Source organism: Hyla sarda, chromosome 4 (assembly GCF_029499605.1).
Source record: "Hyla sarda isolate aHylSar1 chromosome 4, aHylSar1.hap1, whole genome shotgun sequence".
Taxonomy (NCBI): Eukaryota; Metazoa; Chordata; class Amphibia; order Anura; family Hylidae; genus Hyla; species Hyla sarda.
Window position 1 is genome coordinate 354,394,626 of NC_079192.1, and position 22,593 is coordinate 354,417,218.

The 22,593-nt window shown below is 42.2% G+C and overlaps 1 protein-coding gene across 8 annotated transcripts in view; it reads right to left on the reverse strand.

Annotated features, from left to right (window-relative positions):
* Positions 1-17,482: 17,482 nt before the first annotated feature.
* Positions 17,483-22,593, reverse strand: part of SEC24A (SEC24 homolog A, COPII coat complex component) — a 916,567-nt gene continuing 911,456 nt past the window's right edge. For all 8 annotated transcript variants that reach the window (XM_056516618.1, XM_056516617.1, XM_056516616.1 and 5 more), the window contains one exon: positions 17,483-19,786. In XM_056516618.1, coding sequence (XP_056372593.1) covers positions 19,672-19,786 — 115 coding nt within the window. In that variant the 3' untranslated portion in view covers positions 17,483-19,671. The remainder of the gene's footprint in view (positions 19,787-22,593) is intronic.

Sequence of the window (22,593 nt, forward strand, 5' to 3'; positions counted from 1 at the left end):
TTCTGAAATAGTTTTTTTGTCACAAGTTGTACTACATGTACTATGTAGTAAAAGTATAGTTTGAAAAGTATAGTTTTTATGTGCTAAGCAAGGTTTGCAGAAACTGAGAGGGGGTAGAGCATAGCAACCCCCTTAAAATTACCCCATTTTAAAAACTAGACTCCTTAAAATACTCACTATACTCCCTGGTGAATACCTTAAGGGTACATTCACACGAGGAGATTTACAGCGTATTTTATGCTGCGGATGCGCTGGTGAAGGCCCACTCTATGCGGTCTTTACATGTGCCTGCTCGTAGCGGCAATACGCCGCAACGAGCAGACACACTGCAGCGATGTGCACGGCGTACTTGCACATCGTCGCCACTCTCCCTGCTCTGAGCTAGGCAGAGAGCTCCCACGATGTGCGAGTATACTGCGACTCGCACATACGCCGCTACGTGCAGGTACATATAAAGACAGCATAGAGCGGGCCTTCACCAGCGGATCCGCAGCGAAATATGCTGCGAAAATCCTCTTTTTTGGCAGGAATTATTACAACGTAAGAGGGAAAAAAATATTACCTTTTTTTTTTACACAAATGCATCATTAGTAGGACATCGCTTTTTATATTGGTAAAAATGCACCCAATATTCCATCAAGTTGCTAGCCGCTTAGGCCATATTTGGTTCCTTGGCTGTGTGGCAGGACCCAGAAGGAGAGAAGCGCCATTTGCTTTCAGAGCACCATTTTAGGACGAATGAATTATAGGCCGCACTCCTTGCCTACAAAGGGTTTTAGCTGGCAGAACCACACAGAACACCCACAACTGACCCCATTTTGGAAATTACACTCAAAGTATTCACCTAGGCCAAAATTGAATACTTTGAGTTATTTTTGTGTGGCTGGAATTGTCATTGAAATTTGCTTTTTTTTTACACAAATGCATCATTTGTGGGACATATTTTTGAACATTGCATCTGAAAAGGAGGAAATGCTCCACAAATTTTATTACGCTGTTTGTCCCATGTTTGCAATACAGTCGCTGAAGCCATATTTGGTTGCTTTGTCACATGGTGGGACCCAAAAGGAAAGGAACGTCATTTGTATTTGAGGACATCATTATAAAAAATTATAGGTCCCACTCCATGCCTGCAAAGGATTGAAGCTGGTAGAACCATATTCATCCCCCACAAGTGACCCCTTTTTAAAAACGACATCCCAGCAGTATTAACCTAGGGCAGTAGTGAGTACATTCAAATAATTCCAGCCACACAATAAGAGCTCAAAGTCAGTGGAAAAAATTGGAAATAAGCTTTTTTTTTCACAAATGCTTTATTTGTGAGACATATTTTGGGTATATTGCTTCTGAAAGGAATGAAATGTGCCCCATATTTTATTAGGCTGTTCATCCAAAGTTGGGCAGTACCCCCACTTATGCAGTATTTGGTTGCCTGGCCACCTGGTAGGACCCAGAAAGAGAAGAATGCCCTTTGGCTTTCAGGACATTATTATATGAATTTTAGACCCCACTGCAAAGGATCGGAGCTGGCAGAATAATACCACACCCCCACAAGTGAACCCATGTGGACCACAAGAAATATGTATTAGCTGGGCCAGGGACCACTCTGTTCGGTTCTTAGTTGGCTAGCAGTGACAAGCAGCTGTATGTCCATCAACAAGAAAAAGAGTACACCATGTAGTGCACAACCAAGTTTTCAAAAAAGTTACACTCTTTATTGATATATTACAAAAGACAACAACATATATTTAGGCAAACAGACATGTTAAAACATTTAAAAAGGCCCAAACACTATCCAACAACAGGGAGAAGCCCCTTGGACTTTCCCCAGGGCACCTGGGTAATCCCCATCTCCTGCACTGTTCAGAACACCGGCCCACCACTATGAAAATAATCCAACAGAATACATATTAAAGTAACAGAGCTAGTACATCACCATGATATGCACAATAACTGATACAACCTGAAAAATAATGGTCTCATATACTGGTATATCAAATAGCTCTGAAAGATGGAGGAGCCACAGACAGTATAAAATGATCGTATATTCAAACAGGTGCCCTTCTGGAACCTCACTTGTTCCATCACCTGTGGGTGACTTCCGCAGGATTGACAACACAGTGCAGGAGACAGAGATTACCCATGTGCCCTGGTGGAAGTCCAAGGGGCTTCTCCTTGTTTTGGGATGGCATTTTGGCCTTTTTAAATGTCTGTTTTCCTATGTTGTTGTCTTTTGTAATATATCAATAAAGAGTGTTCTTGTTTTGTCAATAATGGTAGCACCCCATTATTTCAATGCCTTTGGGGCTGAGCCTTTTAACTGTTTTTTGTATCAAGCTGCTGTCTGTGACAGTTGAAGTTCCTGATGGATACATTAGTCATGTTGTGGGAACAAGCACCCACTCATGATGAATATATCCATCATTGGGTGTTAAAAAAGATAAAGTTTTTTATTTTTACATTTTGGAATGCTGCCTGTTAGTTTCACACTGACAAGAAGCATATTACGACATGTCTCTGGCAAGTCCTAATACTGGCATTTACCAAGGCAGACTTGGGGGCCTTTGTCAGACCCTCAGCCTTCCAAGGTAACAAGCATCACACTGCAATCGCATTCTGGGATGCTGCTTGGAGAGATAAAGGGAGCTCCCTCTGTAAAACCACTTACAGCTCGTGGTCGCTTCAGTCTGTGGCTGTAAGGATTAATCTGCCTTTTTCAAGGTTTACTTCGGTCCCAGCTGTGTGTTACAGCTAAGACCCTGCCACAATCTTGTGGCTACACTGGGCAGAACCCACAAGATTAAGAGACGTGTATATGTTTGGGAACAATCATCTGCCCTGGACGTGTATACATGTCCATGATCCTTAACCCCTTAAGGACCAAGGACGTACGAAAATGCAAAAACGGAAAAACCCCTGGTCCTTAAGGGGTTAAATATAATTTAAACCTTTGAAAGTTCTGTAATTAGCTGATAAACTTGGTCCTGCTCCCGTGATGTAACGCGGGGTTACACAGTAACACTGCATCATATCACGACGGGTCCGGCGTCATAGTGAAGCCGGGACCCGGCGCTAATAGCGCGCAGCGGCTAAAAGCGAAAGTGAAAGCTGCCGGTTAACTCAGTGGGCTGTTCGGGATAGCCGCGGCAAAATCGCGGCATCCCGAACAGCTTACAGGACAGCGGGAGGGCCCCTACCTGCCTCCTCGCTGTCCGATCGCCAAATGACTGCCCAGTGCCTGAGATCAAGGCATGAGCAGTCATGCGGCAGAATCATCGATCACTGGTTTCCTATGAGAAACCAGTGATCAATGATAATGATCAGTGTGTCCCTATAACACGGGAAAAAAAGTGAATTAATATCATTTAACCCCTCCCCTATTAAAAGTTTGAATCACCCCCCTTTTCCCATAAAAAAAAAAAACACAGTGTAAATAAAAATAAACATATATGGTATCCCCGAGTGCGGAAATGTCCGAATTATAAAAATATATAATTAATTAAACCGCTCGGTCAATGGCGTGCGCGCAAAAAAATTCCAAAGTCCAAAATAGTGCATTTTTGGTCACTTTTTATATCATTTAAAAATTAATAAAAAGCGATCAATAAGACCTATCAATGCAAAAATGGTAGCGTTAAAAACTTCAGATCACGGCGCAAAAAATGAGCCCTCATACCGCCCCATACACGGAAAAATAAAGTTATAGGGGTCAGAAGATGACAATTTTAAACGTATTGATTTTCCTGCATGTAGTTATGATTTTTTCCAGAAGTACGACAAAATCAAACCTATATAAGTAGGGTATCATTTTAATCGTATGGACCTACAGAATAAAGATAAGGTATCATTTTTACCGAAAAATGTACTACGTAGAAACGGAAGCCCCCAAAAGTTACAAAACTGTGTTTTTTTTTCAATTTTGTCGCATAATGATTTTTTTTTTTCCGTTTCACCGTAGATTTTTGGGCAAAATGACTGACGTCATTACAAAGTAGAATTGGTGGCGCAAAAAATAAGCAATCATATGGATTTTTAGGTGCAAAATTTAAAGAGTTACGATTTTTTTAAAGGCAAGGAGCAAAAAACGAAAATGCAAAAACGGAAAAACCCCTGGTCCTTAAGGGGTTAAAGTTCTGTAATTAGCTGATAAACTAGCTGATAAACTTTTGCATTCATAAGCCGTTCATTGGGCCGTTGCACATAGTGATTATGAGATTATTTGGCCAATAATTGCCCTATGTAATAGGGTCCTAAGACTTTAACAGATACCATCTAATGATATTTGTTGGGCTGTATCTCATAATGCTAAGCCTAAATACTAGAGGCAGTCCATGGACAACAATGCCAATGTTATTGGGAAAAGGAGCATATCTTTATTTAGTACTATATGTCCCCTTTAAACGTGTGAGTCAAATCTCTCAATCTGTGCATTTGTACTTCTCTTAAATAAGGTCAGACAAACACAATCATTACAGTTTATTTAGTGTGGAGTCTGATCCGACTACTATAATCTTTTAAAAGCAGTTTCTTTACATTTTATTTAAAATAAAGAAAAAATTAAGAAAAGATCTGTATCAATACTATCAACATAAAATGCATAAGCCACATCAGTTCAAGTATCAGTCGCTTTGATATGTCAGAGCTTGATGGGGGAGATTTATCAAAACCTGTCCAGAGGATAAGTTGCCCATAGCAACCAGATTGCTTCTTTCAGTTTTAACAAGTTCTCTGCAAAATGAAAGAAGCAATCTGATTGGTTGCTATGGGCAACTGGGCAACTTCTCCTTTGCACAGGTTTTGATAAATATCCCCAGATCCAGTTTTAGGTCCGGTTGTAAAAGCACATACGGCGCAAAAATGAGCCGACCGGACCGAACTTTTCACTCCGGCCGGCTCACTGAAATGAATTACATACGGGAGCGCATGCGAAGGCATACGGGAGCGCGAGGTTTTAGCTCCCCCCTGCCGTATGCGCTCCCGTATGGGAGAAAACGTAGTGTGAACCCAGCCTAACACTGATCAATGCAAAGCTATGGATTTCCAGGGATCAGTGTAAAAGATCAGTGTGTGCACCCTATGGGAGCTATAACACTGGAAAAAATAGTGGGAAAAAAGTTAATAAAGGTCATTTAACCCCTTCTCTAATAAGTTTTAATCACCCCCCATTTCCCATAAAAAAAGTGTAAATAAAAATAAACAAACATGTGGTATCGCCGCGTGCAGAAATGTCCAAATTAGAAAATTATATAGTTTATTAAACCGCCCGCTCAATGGCGTACGTGCAAAAAAAATTCCAAAGTCCAAAATAGCGTATTTTGGTCACTTTTTATATAATGAAAAAATGAATAAAAAGCTATCAAAAAGTCTGATCAATACAAAAATGGTACCAATAAAAACTTCCGATCATGGCGCAAAAAATGAGCCTTCATACTGGCCCGTACGCAGAAAAATAAAAAGTTATAGGGGTCAGAAAATGAGAATTTTGAACGTACACATTTTCCGGCATATAGTTATGATTTTTTTCAGAAGTATGACAAAATCAAACCTATATAAGTAAGGTATCAATTTAACCGTATGGACCTGCAGAATAAAGATAAGGTGTCATTGTTACCGAAAAATGCACTGCGTAGAAACGGAAGCCCCCAAAATTTACAAAATGGCATTTTTTTCTTCAATTTTGTTGCACAATTTTTTTTCCATTTTGCCATGGATTTTTTGGTAAAGGTAGAATTAGTGGTGCAAAAAATTAGCCATCATATGGAATTTTATGTGCAAAATTGAAAGCGTTATGATTTTTAGAAGGTGATATGAAAAAAATTTTAATGCAAAAACGGAAAAACTCTGCGTCCTTAAGAAAAAGTTAAGAAAAAGTTAAAAACTAAAATTTGGCATGGACATAAATTTTTAAACTCTTTGCTGTAAGACTTTAGCTCTGGGGGGCATATAATCTCTCTTGCTCATCTTGAATAGATTTCAACACCATGATTGGAGTCACTCGTGGATGATTGGACATAACTTGGAAACACACACCCCTATCTATATAAGATATACAATTCTATAATAAAAGAGAGGCAGAGCTTCCCATGGGAATGGATCGCCAGTACAGCTAGGTGCAAACACGTTGGTGTGTAAGTGAAACTGCTCACCTGGTCAAGTTGTGTTAAAGACACAATTACCATAAGCGCATCAGTCAAGAGATTGTGGTGCAGCTCCCCGGCGTCGGCCTGGAGGGATCTCCAGCAGAACGTATTGGTGATGATGGGTGGAGGAAAAAAAAAACTGACTTCCAGCGCAAACCACTAGGACAATGATGAGGGTAAAATCTTCTTTATTCAGCCGTATAACAATGCATTTCGAGGCTATACCGCCTCTTCATCAGGTTAAAACAGGCTTGCATGCATATACAGTAAAACAGCTTTTATAAATACTGCTGTTTTACTGTATATGCATGCAAGCCTGATGAAGAGGCAGTATAGCCTCGAAACAAGTAGTTATATGGCTGAACAGAGAAGATTTTACCCTCATCATTGTCCTAGTGGTTTGCGCTGGAAGTCCGTTTTTTTCCTCCACCCCTTATCTATATAAGGTCTCGCAGCTGACAATGTATGTCAGAATATCCAAGCCATAAGAGAAAAGGAATTGCCTGAAAAGCTCAGAGATAGGACTGTGAAGAAGCACATATTTGGAGAAGGGTACAAAAACTATTTCTGCTCACTGAAAGTTCCGAAGATCACAGTGGCCTTTATAATTTTTTACATCAAAAAGAATAACAAAAATTATTGGAGAGCAGGAACGACTATAGATTTACTTCCGAGGGGAGGAATTTCTCCTCTCTCCAAGTTAGCTCTTCACTTATACTTGTCCACTTCAGATGTTCTGTACATATGGTCCCAGGACTAAGTTCAGTAGTACTAACTGCTTTTATTTTTATAATAAAACATATAATAAAATAGTAACTCAATGTGTTTCAGGATTCACCCCTTTATAAAGAGACTCTTTTTATTACTTTTATTTTCACAATAAAACATATAAAATATGAAGAACCTGTGTGCAGATGGGAGAAAGTTCAAGAAGGTCAACCATTGCAGCATTCCACAATCTGGGTGGGCTTTATAGCAAAATGGTCAGAAAAAAGGCTCATCTGGAGTTTGAAACATAAAAAAAATAAATAACCTCTTTGACAAGCTGATCATTGTTCTGATGACACAATGATTTTAGTTTTTGGCGGCTTTGGCGACCTTTTATGCCCTTGCATCCTGGTATCAGACAGTTTGAAGCGCGCTCACAAGCTGAGCATGCTTCATACCCCCATGTGGGGTGCCCAGAATTGGGGCGAGGACCCAAAGATCAATTAAATTTTCAGGCCCAAGGCCTGATTATGGAAACATACATATGTTTTATAAGACATGGGTGAGGGGTCATTCAGATGGTGTATCCTTTGTCATGCACTCTGTTCTCATCATATGATCAAAGAGACAAGGGGTCAGGAAGAGAGATTCCCCACCTGGTGGGATCAGATGGGAGGGGGGAATGGAGTTTCCCTCCAAAGAAGCAGATAAGACTTAAAATGCTGGACTCAATTGTTGTTCAAGGCTGTGACAAGAGCTGGACTCTCACTAACATGGACTGCTATATCATCATGCTGTAAGAACTTCATCTTTTGTTTTCTGAACTTGCCTTGAAAAACTCTTCTATATATTTTTGTACCTGTATGTCATTTGTTCCTGTATTTTTATATATTTAGCACTGTGATTTTTGTACCTGTATGTCATTTGTTCCTGAATTTTTATATATTTAGCACTGTGATACCTTTTATCAGATTAAATGTTTAAATAATCAGCTCTGGTCTTTGATCTCTAAATATATGAGCTCACCTTTCTGAAGGCAGCTCTGGTGGAAACACGTTTATCTAAGGGTTAATTTGGTGACTTGCTGGGACTAGTAGTGGATACCCAGAGGTCTGGTGGCCCTTGCACCATCTTAGCTGGACCGATAGGGTGTGATCGTGACATCCATCATTCCATCTACCTCAGTCATAATGGCCAAAAGAGCACAAAACTTGAAAGACATCCTGACAAGGAGTAATTTCTCTGCTCATGGTAATGCAGCAAATAAGGGTAGAACATTTGTTGGTTCCTATCCATGTGGTGAATGCTCCATATGCCAATACATGGAACCCACCAGGGAGTTCACCAATCCTGGGGATGGAGGTGTATATAGGACAGACAATGCAGGAGTTACGCAAACATTTTCAGAAACATCTGTCAACGATTTCCCTAGCGGACAGGGACTTCAAGAGAGAATCCACCCTTACATCTGTAGCAGCCCTTTTCAGAAGCCAGCATAAAGGATATACAGTAAAATCTCCCTTAGTGGACACCTCCCAATAGGAGACACCTCCCAATAGTGGACAGTTTTAATTCCCAGGCAGGGTCACATAAGACTCTCCGAATGGAGGACATTCCCAATAGCGGAAGCGGACACTCCCAATAGGGGACTAAACACTCCCAATAGGGGACTAAACACTCCCAATAGGGGACAATAGGGGATAAAACACTCCCATAAGGGAACAAATCACTCCCAATAGGGGGCAAACAGGCTACTACCTTGTACACAGGGCCACCCTCAGGGGGTACAGCCAATACCCCGGTAAGGGGCCCCGCTGCACCCCTCTGCAGAAGCCCCAGCACAGAAGACCACTGTTTAAAGGGGTACTCCGCTGCTCAGCGTTTGAAACAAAATGTTCCGAACGCTTAGAGCCAGTGACGGGAGCGTGTGATGTCATAGCCCCGCCCCCTCATGCCGTCACACCCCACCCCCTCAATGCAAGTCTATGGGAGGGTGTGTGACTGTCTTCATGCCCTCTCCCATAGACTTGCATTGAGGGGGCAGGGCTATGCAATACGAGCTTCCTGCTCCGGCTCTAAGCGTTCGGGACATTTTGTTCCAAATGCTGAGCAGCAGAGTACCCCTTTAAACAGTGGTCTCCTGCTTTTGTACGTCCGCCAACCACATTATTCCCCCCCCCCCCCCCCGTGCCACTTTATTCCCCTGTGCCAAATAATTCTGCCTTTATTATGCCGTGTCACATCATTTCCTCCTGATCCCCCCTGTGCCATTTCATTCCCCCTTTATTACCCTCTGTGCAAATTCTTCACCCCCTCTTTACCACCACCTGTGCAATACATCCCCCCCCCCCTTGCAATTTCCTTCCTCCTTTATAAAGAGGCCATTTCATAAAGAGGGTGGGTGGTGGGTGATGAATGTACACAGAGGGTGACATGGAAATGGCACAGGGGGATCAAGGGGAAATTATGTGGCACAGGGGGGTAAGGGGGCATAATTTGGCACAGGGGGAATAAAGTGGCACAGGGTATAAAAGGGGGGATGAAATGATACAGGGGATGCATAGGGGGAGAGTAAATGATGCTGGGAAATTCTACTGTAATATTGCTTTTTATTGTGTTTTATAGGTGATTACACTGTGGAGTGAGTACAGGATAGTATTCCGTCATTTAAGAAGATCTTTGAGCCTTTTTTCCTAATAGGGAACATCTCTCAATAGCGGAAACTTTTTTGTTCCCCGTGAGTGTCCGCTATTGGGAGATTCTACTGTATATGGCTTGTATTAAGGTTACTACCTTTGGAGTTTACATTATCTCTTTGGCCTTCTACGAGTGATACTCAACATTTTATATAGGGAGATTTCAGTTCAAACACATATGAGACCTGAGAACATTAATGTCACAGCCCTCTGGATATGCCGTGAGAATCTGAGTTGTCCCTTACATCCCGTGGAATGCACAGGATTAATCCCATTGGATTAATAGATGGACAAAACCATGTGACATATGGTTGGATATTGCTCTATATCTGGAATCTCTTGTGGACATACCATCAGTTTAATAGATGGATACAAATTGTGTGACAAATGGACATTGCTCTCAATTTGGAATGTCTCTCTCTTTCCTTCTCTCCACTTGTAAATATTTTTTTTCTGGTACTGCAGGTATGCAGCAGGAGAATACTCCTGATGCGTGCAATGGTGGTCCGTGGCATCCGCACACATCATATATGCGTGTCTTTCCCCTTCTTCACATCATTAGAAGATATATCTCCTGGTATATTATATGATTCTGAATGGTTGGTTATTTCTTTTATGTGATGTTCTCTGATATATCCTTGGATGCCATACTTACCTTTATTTTTTGATCTGTAAACATAATATTCCGATATATATTTGTATTTATTTTTTATTAGATACATATCCAGTACGCATATCAGGCCATATTTACTATACTACACTTTGATCTGATTATTGTAATATTAATTAAATTATCAGTTTGGGCTATACTGTGCATATATATATATATATATATATATATATATAGGTATATATGCTTTTGCTACGAGTACAAGCACCACTAAGGTTAAAGGGGTACTCCGGTGAAGTGGGGCGAGGACGGAGGCTCGTACAGGACAGAAGTGTGGTAAACACCTTCCACCAGTGTGCTGCGTTTCACCGGCGGGAGTAGGACGGTAGCACAAATGCAAGCTGGTGAGAGTTTGGCACACCCTCCTCCACTCAAGCACTCACTGTTCCTGTGCTGAGATTACAATAGAGAGTTCCCTTATGTATAAAGCAGATAAAGGATTAAAGGGATACTCCGGTGAAAACCTTTTTTATTTTAAATCAACTGGTGGCAGAAAGTTAAACATATTTGTAAATTACTTCTATTAGAAAATCTTAATCCTTCCAGTACTTATTAGCTGCTTAATGCTACAGCGGAAATTCCTTTCTTTTTAGAACGCTGATGACATCACGAGCCCAGTGCTCTCTGCTGACATCTCTGTCCATTTTAGCAACCATGCATAGCAGCTGTATGCTAAGGGTAGCATGGTGGCTCAGTGGTTAGCACTGCTGCCTTGCATTGCTGGGGACTTGGGTTCAAATCTCACTAAGGACAACAATAAATGAAGCATTATTATTATTATAATAACGTCAGCAGAGAGAACTGTGCTCGTGATGTCATCAGAGAGCATTCCAAAAAGAAAAGAATTTCCTCTCTAGTATTCAGCAGCTAATAAGTACAGGAAGGATTAAGATTTTTTAATAGAAGTAATTTACAAATATGTTTAACTTTCTGCCACCAGTTGATTTAAAAGAAAAAAGGTTTTCACCGGAGTATCCCTTTAATCCTTTATCTGCTTTATACATAAGGGAACTCTCTATTGTAATCTCAGCACAGGAACAGTGAGTGCTTGAGTGGAGGAGGGTGTGCCAAACTCTCACCAGCTTGCATTTGTGCTCCCGTCCTACTCCCGCCGGTGATACGCAGCACACTGGTGGAAGGTGTTTACCACACTTCCGTCCTGTACGAGCCTCCGTCCTCGCCCCACTTCCGGTGATGGAGCGCATCATACAGAGATCTAGCTCCCCACACACAGACCAGGCTTCACACTGCCGTAAAAGTAATTACAACAGGTGTTTTTTTGATTATCGCTCATATAAATCATGGGCATACGGAGTATGCAGTCAGTCCTGAGGAAGCCACCACGGCTGGTAGCGGAACGCGAGGAGCCTGCTTCTTTTTCCCCACATCTAGGTAATGGCGTCCTGGTTCAGCTATAGATAGGTTCATATAGTCAGCTGCATATTCCTCCTAGTCATTCAGTATCCTTCCCTCACACACAGGGTTTGGAATGGCATTTATAGGGGATGTTGGTTTCTATATGTATCATATGTAATTATTTGTATAGAGATAGGTATTGTTCCTATGCATGCACCTTTTGCACTGTGCACTTTATTATATTGTTTTATGTTAATTGCCACTTTGTTGTTAATTATTAGTTTACCTGTTCCTATGGCATGGTGATGCAGCTTAAATCTAGGAGTCATGTCTGGGAAAAAAAAGTTCTGCTCATCAACTGCCCAAACAAATGTCTACAGTATAGCATGGGGGTGGCAGCATCATCCTGTGGGGGTATTTTTAAAAGGATGGGTCAAGAAGTTTGGTCAGGGTTGAAGAAAAGCTAATTGAAGCAAAGTACAGACATAATCCTAACGAAAACCTGATCCAGTGTGCTCTGGATCTCAGAAGGAGCATGAGATTCACCTTCCAACAAGACAATGACCCTAAGCCCAAGGCCAAGACAACACAGGACTGGCTTAGGGACAACTCTATGACTGTCCTTAAAGGAGTAGTCTAGTGCAGACTACTCGTCCTCCATTGTGCCCGGACTGGAAAAAAAAAAGGGAAAATAAACGATCACTCACCTTAAGCAATGTCCTGCCCCGGCTGGTGATAGGCTGTGATGATCCGTGCACAGGAAAGTAGGAAGAAGACCGACAGGAGGACCAATCAGCTGTAGCGGCGCTCCGCAGGAAGGTGAGTGATAGTTTATTTTCAGTTTTATTTCCAGCCTGGGCACAATGGAGGAGGAGTAGTCTGCACAAAACTACTCCTTTAATTGGCCCTGCTAAAGCCCTGACTTGAACATAATCTAACATCTCTGAAAATACCTGAAAATGGCTGCCCACCAACGGTCCCTATCCAACCTAACAGCGCTTAAGAGGATCTTCAGAAAAGAATGGCAGAAAATCTCCAAATGCATGTGTGCAAACCTTGTAGCATCATACCAAAGAAGACTGGAGGCAAGCTCAGGGAGGACAGAAACCTCCCGTGGAGCAGAGGCGAGCTCAGGGAGGACAGAAACCTCCCGTGGAGCATCATACCAAAGAAGACTGGAGGCGAGCTCAGGGAGGACAGAAACCTCCCATGGAGCAGAGGCGAGCTCAGGGAGGACAGAAACCTCCCGTGGAGCAGAAGGGCTAAATACCATGTTTCAACCGAGTACTGAGTAAAGTGTCTAAATACTTAAGGACCCAGCCAATTTTCACTGTAGGACCCGGCCATTTTTTGAACATCTGACCACTTTCACTTTAAGCATTAATAACTCTGGGATGCTTTTACCTTTCATTCTGATTCCGAGACTGTTTTTTCATGACATATTCTACTTTATTAACATAAAAGTGGTAAAATTTTGTCGATACTTGCAAAATTGAAAATTTTGCATTTTTTTTTTTACTTTGAAGCTCTCTGCTTATAAGGAAAAGGAATATTCCAAATAAATTATATATTGATTCACATATACAATATATCTACTTTATGTTGGCATCATGAAGCTGACATGTTTTTACTTTTGGAAGACATCAGAGGGCTTCAAAGTATAGCAGCAATTTTCAAATTTTTCACAACATTTTCTAAATCTAAATTTTGCAGGGACCAGTTCTGTTTTGAAGTGGATTTGAAGGGCCTTCTTATTAGAAATACCCCACAAATGACCCCATTATAAAAACTGCACCCCTCAAAGTATTCAAAATGACATTCAAAAGGTTTGTTAACCCTTTAGGTGTTTCACAGGAATAGCAGCAAATTGATGGAGAAAATTCAAAATCTTCTATTTTTTAATGGCATGTTCTGGCATGTTCTTGTAGACCCAGTTTAGAATTTTTACAAGAGGTAAAAGGAGAGAAATCTTCCTAAAATGTGTAACCCAATTTCTCTTTAGTAAGGAAATACCTCATATGTGTATGTCAAGTTTTCGGTGGGCGAAGTAGAGGTCTCAGAAGGGAAGGAGCGACATTGGGATTTTGGAGAGTGAGTTTTTCTGAAATGGTTTTTGTGGGGCATGTCTCATTTAGGAAGCCCCTATGGTGCCAGAACAGCCCAAAAAAAAAACACATGGCTTACTATTTTGGAAACTACACCCTTCAAAGCACGTAACAAGGGGTCCAGTGAGCCTTAACACCCCACAGGTGTTTCACGACTTTTTGTTAAAGTTGGATGTGTAAATTATTTATTTATTTTTTTCCACTAAAATGCTAGTTTTCCCCCAAATTTAAAATTTTTCCAAGGGATAATAGGACAAAATGCCCCCCAAAATTTGTAACCCCATCTCTTCTGAGTATGGAAATACCCCAAGTGTGGACGTCAAGTGCTCTGCTGGCGCACTACAATGCTTAGAAGAGAAGGAGTCACATTTGGCTTTTGAGAAGCAAATTTTGCTGAAATGGTTTTTGGAGGGTATGTCGCATTTAGGAAGCCCCTATGGTGCCAGAACAGCAAAAGAATAACCATATGGCATACTATTTTGGAAACTACACCCCTCAGGGAACACAACAAGGGGTACAGTGAGCCTTAACACCTCACAGGTGTTTGACGACTTTTTGCTAAAGTCGGATGTGTAAATGCAAAAAAAACATTTTTCACTAAAATGCTGATTTCCCCCCAAATTTTACATTTTTACAAGGGGTAATAGGAGAAAATGACCCCCAAAATTTGTAACCCCATTTCTTCTGAGTATGGAAATACCCAATGTGTGGATGTTAAGTGCTCTGCTGGCGCACTACAATGCTCAGAAAAGAAGGAGCGCCATTGAGCTTTTGAAGACAGAATTTGTTTGGAATAGAAGTCAGGGGCCATGTGCGCTTACAAAGGCCCCATAGTGCCAGAACAGTGGACCCCCCAACGAGACCCCATTTTGGAAACTACACCCCTCAAAGAATTTAATAAGGGGTACACCCCAATGGCGTTTGACAGATCTTTGGAACAGTGGGCTGTGCAAATGAAAAACTACATTTTTCATTTTCACAGACCACTGTTCCAAAAATCTGTCAGACACCTGTGGAGGGTAAATGCTCACTGTACCCCTTATTACATTACGTGAGGGGTGTAGTTTCCAAAATGGGGTCACATGTGGGGGGGGGGTCCATTGTTCTGGCTCTATGGGGGCTTTGTAAACACACGTGGCCTTCAATTCTGGACAAATTTTCTCTTCAAAACCCCAGTGGTGCTCCTTCTCTTCTGAGCATTGTAGTGCGCCAGCAGAGCACTTTACATCCACATATGGGGTATTTATATACTCAGAAGAAATGGGGTTACAAATTTTGGGGGGCTTTTTTCCTATTTTTCCTTGTGAAAATGAAAAATTTTGGGTAACACCAGCATTTTAGTGAAAAATTTTTTTTTTTCTTCATTTTCCCATCCAACTTTAATGAAAATTCGTCAAACACCTGTGGGGTAACCCCTTGTTACGTTCAGTGAGGGGTGTAGTTTCCAAAATGGTGTCACATGTGGGTATTTCTTTTTTTGCATTTATGCCAGAACCGCTGTAAAATCAGCCACCCCTGTGCAAATCACCAATTTAGGCTTCAAATGTACATAGTGCGCTCTCACTCCTGAGCCTTGTTGTGTGCCCGCAGAGCATTTTACGCTCACATCTGGAGTATTTCCGTACTCAGGAGAAATTGTGTTACAAATTTTGGGGGTCTTTTTTTCCTTTTAACACTTGTGAAAATAAAAAGTATGGGGCAACACCAGCATGTCAGTGTAATTTTTTTTAACACTAACAGCCCCCAACTTTTCCTTTTCATAAGGGGTAAAAGGAGAAAAAGCCCCCCAAAATTTGTAACGCAATTTCTCCTGAGTACGGAAATACCCCATATGTGGCCTTAAACTGTTTCGTTGAAATACGACAGGGCTCCGAAGTGAGAGAGCGCCATGCGCATTTAAGGACTAAATTAGGGGTTCCATAGGGTTGGACATAGGGGTATTCTACGCCAGTGATTCCCAAACAGGTTGTCTCCATCTGTTGCTTAACTCCCAGCATGCCTGGACAGTCAGTGGCTGTCCAGAAATGCTGGGAGTTGTTGTTTTGCAACAGCTGGAGGCTCCGTTTTGGAAACACTGCTGTACAATACGTTTTTCATTTTTATTGGAGGGGGAGAGGAAAGTGTAAGGGGGTGTTTATGTAGTGTTTTACCCTTTATTATGTGTTAGTGTAGTATTCTTAAGGTACATTCACACTGGCGGAGGTTAACAGTGAGCTTCCCGCTAGAAATTTGCGCTGCGGCGAAAAATTTGACGCAGCTCATACTTGAAGCAGGAAACTTACTGTAAACCTGCCCGTGTGAATGTGACCTGTATGTTCACATGGGGTGCAAACCTCCAGCTGTTTCAAAACTACAACTCCCAGCATGTACTGACAGGCAACAGCTGGAGGCACACTGGTTGGAAAACCTTCAGTTAGGTTCTGTTACCTAACTCAGTATTTTCCAACCAGTGTGCCTATAGCTGTTGCAAAACTACAACTCCCAGCATGTACTGATCACCGAAGGGCATGCTGGGACATGTAGTTATGCAACAGCTAGAGGTATGCAACTACAAATCCCAGCATGCCGAGACATCTGGAGGGCTACAGATAGAGATCACTGCACTGTGATCTCCAAACTGTGAACCTCCAGATGTTGCAAAACTACAAATCCCAGCATGCACAGACAGCAAACTGCTGTGTGGGCATGCTAGGAGTTGTAGTTTTGCAAGAGCTAGAGTGCTACAGTAGAGAGATCACTGTGCAGTGGTCTCTAAACTGTAGACCTCCAGCTGTTGCAAAACTGCAAATCCCAGCATGCCCAAACAGCTGTCTCGGCATGCTGGGATTTGTAGTTGCATACCTCTAGCTGTTGCATAACTACATGTCTCAGACTGTAGCCCTCTAGATGTTGCTAGGCAACTTACCGGCTTCCGGATCCAGGGAGCCGTCCTCTTCTGCCGCACGACATGCCGCCCGCGCCGATCACCGCCGCCGATCCCGTCCTGCAGCCTCCACCGAGGGGTAAGTGGATCTTCGGAGCCCGGTCCCCTTCGGTTCCCCGTTCTGCCCCGCCTATTGTGGGTGGGCGGAACAGGGAAAACGAAAGTAAAGCCCCCCAGCCCCCAATCTGCTATTGGTGGTCGCATCTAGACCACCAATAGTAGGGATAGGAGGGGTGGCACCCCTACCACCTCAAACCTATCCTTTCAGGGGGATCGTGGGTGTCTTAGACGACCGCGATCCCCCTTATATTCCGGGTCACCATAGACCCATATGACCCGGAATCAGCGCAATTCCCACGGGCGTACAGGTCTTAAACCCAGGTACAGAAGGCGTATCCATACACCATAGGTCCTGTACAGGTTAAGTTAATGCAATATTGTATTTTTTCTTCTTCTTAATAGATTAGCAGATTGAAGGGGAATTGAGTGCAGAATGATGGGAAAAACTTAAATTTCATTTTAGCACAACGCATAACCTAACAAAATGTGAAAAAGTCTGAAAGTCTGAAAACTTTCTGAATGCACTGGAGATAAGGAGAAATGTGCAGAGGTAGGGGAGGCCAAGATGAATGTTTTCTTCATGCTGTCACCCTACAGAGGTCCAGGACTGAAAAGTTGTTCAAAATAATATAGCATAGCTGCAATTTTAAGATAAAATGAAATCTTTCCTTAGTTGCTAACAATTTAAAAAAGTTTATTTTGATTAATAGGCCATTTTTTGCTTTGTATAATATGCTTCAGTTCGTGTAAACAATGCTACGGTGCATAACATGTTTTAATGTCTGCTCTTAACATGATCACTAAATATGCATGCAACTCTGAAGTTACTTGATCTTTAATAGCTTTATTAACATGAAATTCAGAATAAAATGTGCATTTTATTAAAACGAGGAAAATCTAAATCTTTGTATCACACATCTTTGTCCACATTACAATAAATTAACCAATAATATAGAACATTTTTCCAAATCATTAAAAAGACAGTAGGTAGACCTCTTGCTGAACAAAGTAGTTTAGTCTGTTCTGACAATTTTGCCCTAATGTCAAAGTGGTAGCAATTCTGTATCTTGTTTCTTATTCATTTTCCAGCTTTTTTTTTTTTTTTTTTACCAATATTTAATACCATACCCAATAAACAACATGGGCATTGGTAAGGTAAGGGCAAAAAATGGCTTTGTATTCCTTAATATGTGTATGTTTATAGAAGCCTAAGTAATTATTATTAAAAACAAACAAAAAAACTAAACAAAAAGGAAACAAAAAGGAAACAAAAAGGAAACACCAGTTCAATAATGTTTAGAACTTTTTACTGTGAGTGCCAATGGTTAAAAAATGTTTATGTGGCTTGATATTTCAAATGTGTTGCTGAATGCCATATGTTAAAGCACACATAAGCGGTTCACTCCAATGTACTGAATACAAGGATAACCTTGAGTTTATTTTCAATAAGAAACTCTATGCTTTAACACATCACACACATACATGTTTTCATGTTCTGCATAGTGTTATGACTACCAATGCCATTACACAGAGTGCACAAGAATTACTTACTTTGGTCCTAGAGAAGAAACAAAACTAGCAATGGACATACACTTGCATATATATTGTTAATTGTTAGCCCTAATTTTGGCCATTGATTTATAATCATATGCACCCTCTCTTAATCACTGCCTACTCTGCAAAACATAGGCTTCTCTGTCAAATAACTTCATGTAATATTTACAGCATACGGAAATAAACCAAATCTTGTTAGAACTACAAGCCGAACCTGGTTCAAAGGCTTCCTCATGGCATTTCCATAGAACCTTAATAGGGGATAAGATGTCTGATCGCAGGGATCCTGCCGCTGGGGACCCCAGCGATCTCTTCTGCAGCCCCCTAATCTGTAGCACAGAGCCGAAGCTTGCTCCATGCCTGATAACGCACAATACAAGGGCCACCGGTTCGTGACGTCACAGTCCCACCCCCTCATGATGTCATGCACCCTCCCCTTAATGAAAGTCTATGGGAGGGGGCGTGACAGCGGCCCCTGTATCGTAAGTCATCAGGCACGGAGCAAGCTTCAGCTCCGTGCTGCAGATGACTAGGGAGCTGGACAGGAGTCCAAAGTGGAAGGACCCCCACGATCAGACATCTTATCCCCTATCCTTGGATAGGGGATAAGATGTCTAGGGGTGGAGTAACCCTTTAACCCTCTTCCCTGCAAACATTAAATGTTACCACCTAGGACCTTCCTAGAACAATCTACTGAAATTTTTGTCCTTTTAAGCCAGTGTGAGAGCTGGAAGAAATGCAACATCATGCTATGAATAAGGTTGCTTTGAATATTCAGCATAGAGTTGTCCTTTAGGGTGTTTTAGATAATATACTTTACATGAAGGCTTGCTGCAGAACTTCATTTTAATCCCTCTATGTATTTGAGCCATAATGATTGCGACAAAAACACTATGGCCTGCTGTTAATACATAATCTTCTACACAGATAAAGTTCTGCCAATTTATGAAAACATTTACACATACACATGTGGGTACAAAGCAGTTTTCTATTATAGCAGCAACTTGTATTTCAGCTAGTTTAGTTTAAAAATCTAGCAGCAAAATAGTAAAATAAAGCAAAAAAAAAAAAATAGCATTCTGTAGTAGGATCTGACTTTATTTTATTAAATGTCTTTTCACCTCCTGAATACTGCAGAAACCTTTTGGTGCCAATAGTGGCTTCTGCATGAGGGTTGCAACCACATCTGAATGCAATGAACAGATTTTTTTTTTAGCAGTTCTGGTATACAACAGGTGTAAAGGCATGTCTGAATTCTTAGATTTCACTATTGAAAATAGCTTGTGTGCTTGCACATATCTGTACCCATGAATGGTCAGTAGATTATTTTTGCTGAAATCACAGTGTATGCATATTTTATTTCATTAGGCCTAAGTAATTCAGATGTAGCTCAGGGGCCATTGTATGTGATACTGTTAGGATACATTTATTCTCATGCACACTTTTATACATTTTTTTTTTACTTATTCACTTGTTGCTGGAGATGGAGGAGAAACTCGTAGTATGATAAGGCTGACTCTGTTCTGTCTTCAATCAAGTTCTGAAGGAAAGTAGACTTTAAAGGACTCTCCTCCCTTAGGAAAGAAACAAAAGAAAAAAGAATTAGCATACACACACTCCTACAGCTTTAGGGGTTACTGTTGTAAAATAAATGTATCTTTTTAAGTGCATCATCCTGTGAAGCTGTCCTTCATACCCAGTACTGCTGCGGCAAACTAGGCTTCCCATGAGATTAAAGGAGTTCTGTAGTGAAAAATAACTTATCCCCTATCCAAAGGATCGGGGGGGGGGGGGGGGGGGGGGTCCGACCGCTAGGATCCCTGCGATCTTCTGAAGGGGGCCCCGGCAGTCTGCTGGAAGGGGGCGTGCCAAACCCTGCACATTGTGCTGGCCACCACACCCCCTTCATATGAGATACATAGGGTTTTCATAGAGATACATGGAGGGGGCGTGTCATAACGGCTTCCTGCGAGGGTCAGAACAGCCACTGACAGCAGCTGGGGCCCCATTCAGGAGATCATGGGGGTCCCAGTGGATTTATAAGCTATCCCCTATCCTTTGGATGGGGAATAAGTTATTTTTCACTGTACTACTCCTTTAAAAATGAAGACCTCCCCTCCTCAGGACAGGAAATGGGAGCTAAGATTTACAAGGGAATATCCCCCACATCCCCAGTTATTTTATTTATATAGCGCCTACAGATTCTGCAGCGCTTACAGTATAATCCAGCGAAAAAGTAATTTGTTCTTATATATCTATTTACATATATACATGGGTGTCATAGAAGGATATATGGCCAGACCATGATTACATAAGTATAGGTGTGCCATAAGTCAATTTCGGTTCAGTTATTACTTTCTTTCGCACTTCTCATGCCCATTCTTCTATATCATCAATACTTAGTTTATTGTTGTGGAGGCAACCGCAGATGCCTATAACTATCAATAGCTCTATCCCAGATATCTACAGAATAAACATTAGTAACATGAGCGTACAGACTTTCCACTGGACTAAGTTCAACATAGAGAAACAGAACAAAATATTTAATCTAAATACATTTACAGTGCGGTTATACAAAATTATGTACAAAAAAACAGGATAAAAAATAAATAAAAAAAAGGAAAAATCAGGAAATATAACCTGGCATATGGTCCTCTCAGTGATGGTATTGGGCTGGTTACTAGTTGCAGAAGACAAAAAAGCCCTCCTATATCTCCCTCCAAACCCGCCCACTTCCTGCTATCTGAGCTAGGGCAGACTCGGGCATAACCTGATTATGACACTCGGTCAGAACAGTTTAACCCTTAAGGACTTATTTCAGGAAAGAGCCAGAACTTTTTTATTCCCCCCCCCCCCCCCCCCTTACAAACCCATATGAGGGCTTGTTTTTTGCTTGACTAATTGGACTTTGTAACCACATTTTACCATATAAAAGTAAGGCAAAACAAAAAACAGTATTATTTGTGGGGGGAAATTGAAGAGAAAACCTCAATATTCCAACTGGGGGGGGGGGGGTGATTTTACACAGTGCATTTTATGGTAAAAATTACATGTTCTATTTATTCTGTAGCTCAATGTGGTTAAAACCATATCCAATTGATATACCGTATATACTCGAGTATAAGCCGACCCGAGTATAAGCCGAGACCCCTAATTTCAACCCAAAATCCCAGGAAAAGTTATTGACTCGAGTATAAGCCTAGGGTGGGAAATACCTCATCCCCCCCTGTCATCATCCAGACCCGTCATTAACATCCTCATCATCCCCTTGTCATCATCCCACACATCCCCCCTTCATCATCCCCTTGTCATCATCCCACACATCCCCTTATCATCCCACACATCCCCCCTTCATCATCCCCTTGTCATCATCCCACACATCCCCCCTTCATCATCCCCTTGTCATCATCCCACACATCCCCTTATCCCACACATCCCCCCTTCATCATCCCCTTGTCATCATCCCACACATCCCCTTATCATCCCACACATCCCCCCTTCATCATCCCCTTGTCATCATCCCACACATCCCCCCTTCATCATCCCCTTGTCATCATCCCACACATCCCCTTATCCCACACATCCCCCCTTCATCATCCCCTTGTCATCATCCCACACATCCCCCCTTCATCATCCCCTTGTCATCATCCCACACATCCCCTTATCATCCCACACATCCCCCCTTCATCATCCCCTTGTAATCATCCCACACCCCCCCCCTTCATCATCCCCACCCCCCTTCATCATCCCCACACCCCCCCCCCCCCTTCATCATCCTCTTCTCATCATTCGCCCTCAGTGGTCTTCAACCTGCGGACCTCCAGAGGTTTCAAAACTACAACTCCCAGCAAGCCCGGGCAGCCATCGGCTGTCCGGGCTTGCTGGGAGTTGTAGTTTTGAAACCTCCGGAGGTCCGCAGGTTGAAGACCACTGCGGCCTTCAACCTGCGGACCTCCAGAGGTTTCAAAACTACAACTCCCAGCAAGCCCGGGCAGCCATCGGCTGTCCGGGCTTGCTGGGAGTTGTAGTTTTGAAACCTCCGGAGGTCCGCAGGTTGAAGACCACTGCGGCCTTCAACCTGCGGACCTCCAGAGGTTTCAAAACTACAACTCCCAGCAAGCCCGGGCAGCCATCGGCTGTCCGGGCTTGCTGGGAGTTGTAGTTTTGAAACCTCCGGAGGTCCGCAGGTTGAAGACCACTGCGGCCTTCAACATGCGGACCTCCAGAGGTTTCAAAACTACAACTCCCAGCAAGCCCGGGCAGCCATCGGCTGTCCGGGCTTGCTGGGAGTTGTAGTTTTGAAACCTCCGGAGGTCCGCAGGTTGAAGACCACTGCGGCCTTCAACATCATCCAGCCCCCTCTCACCCCCTTTAGTTCTGA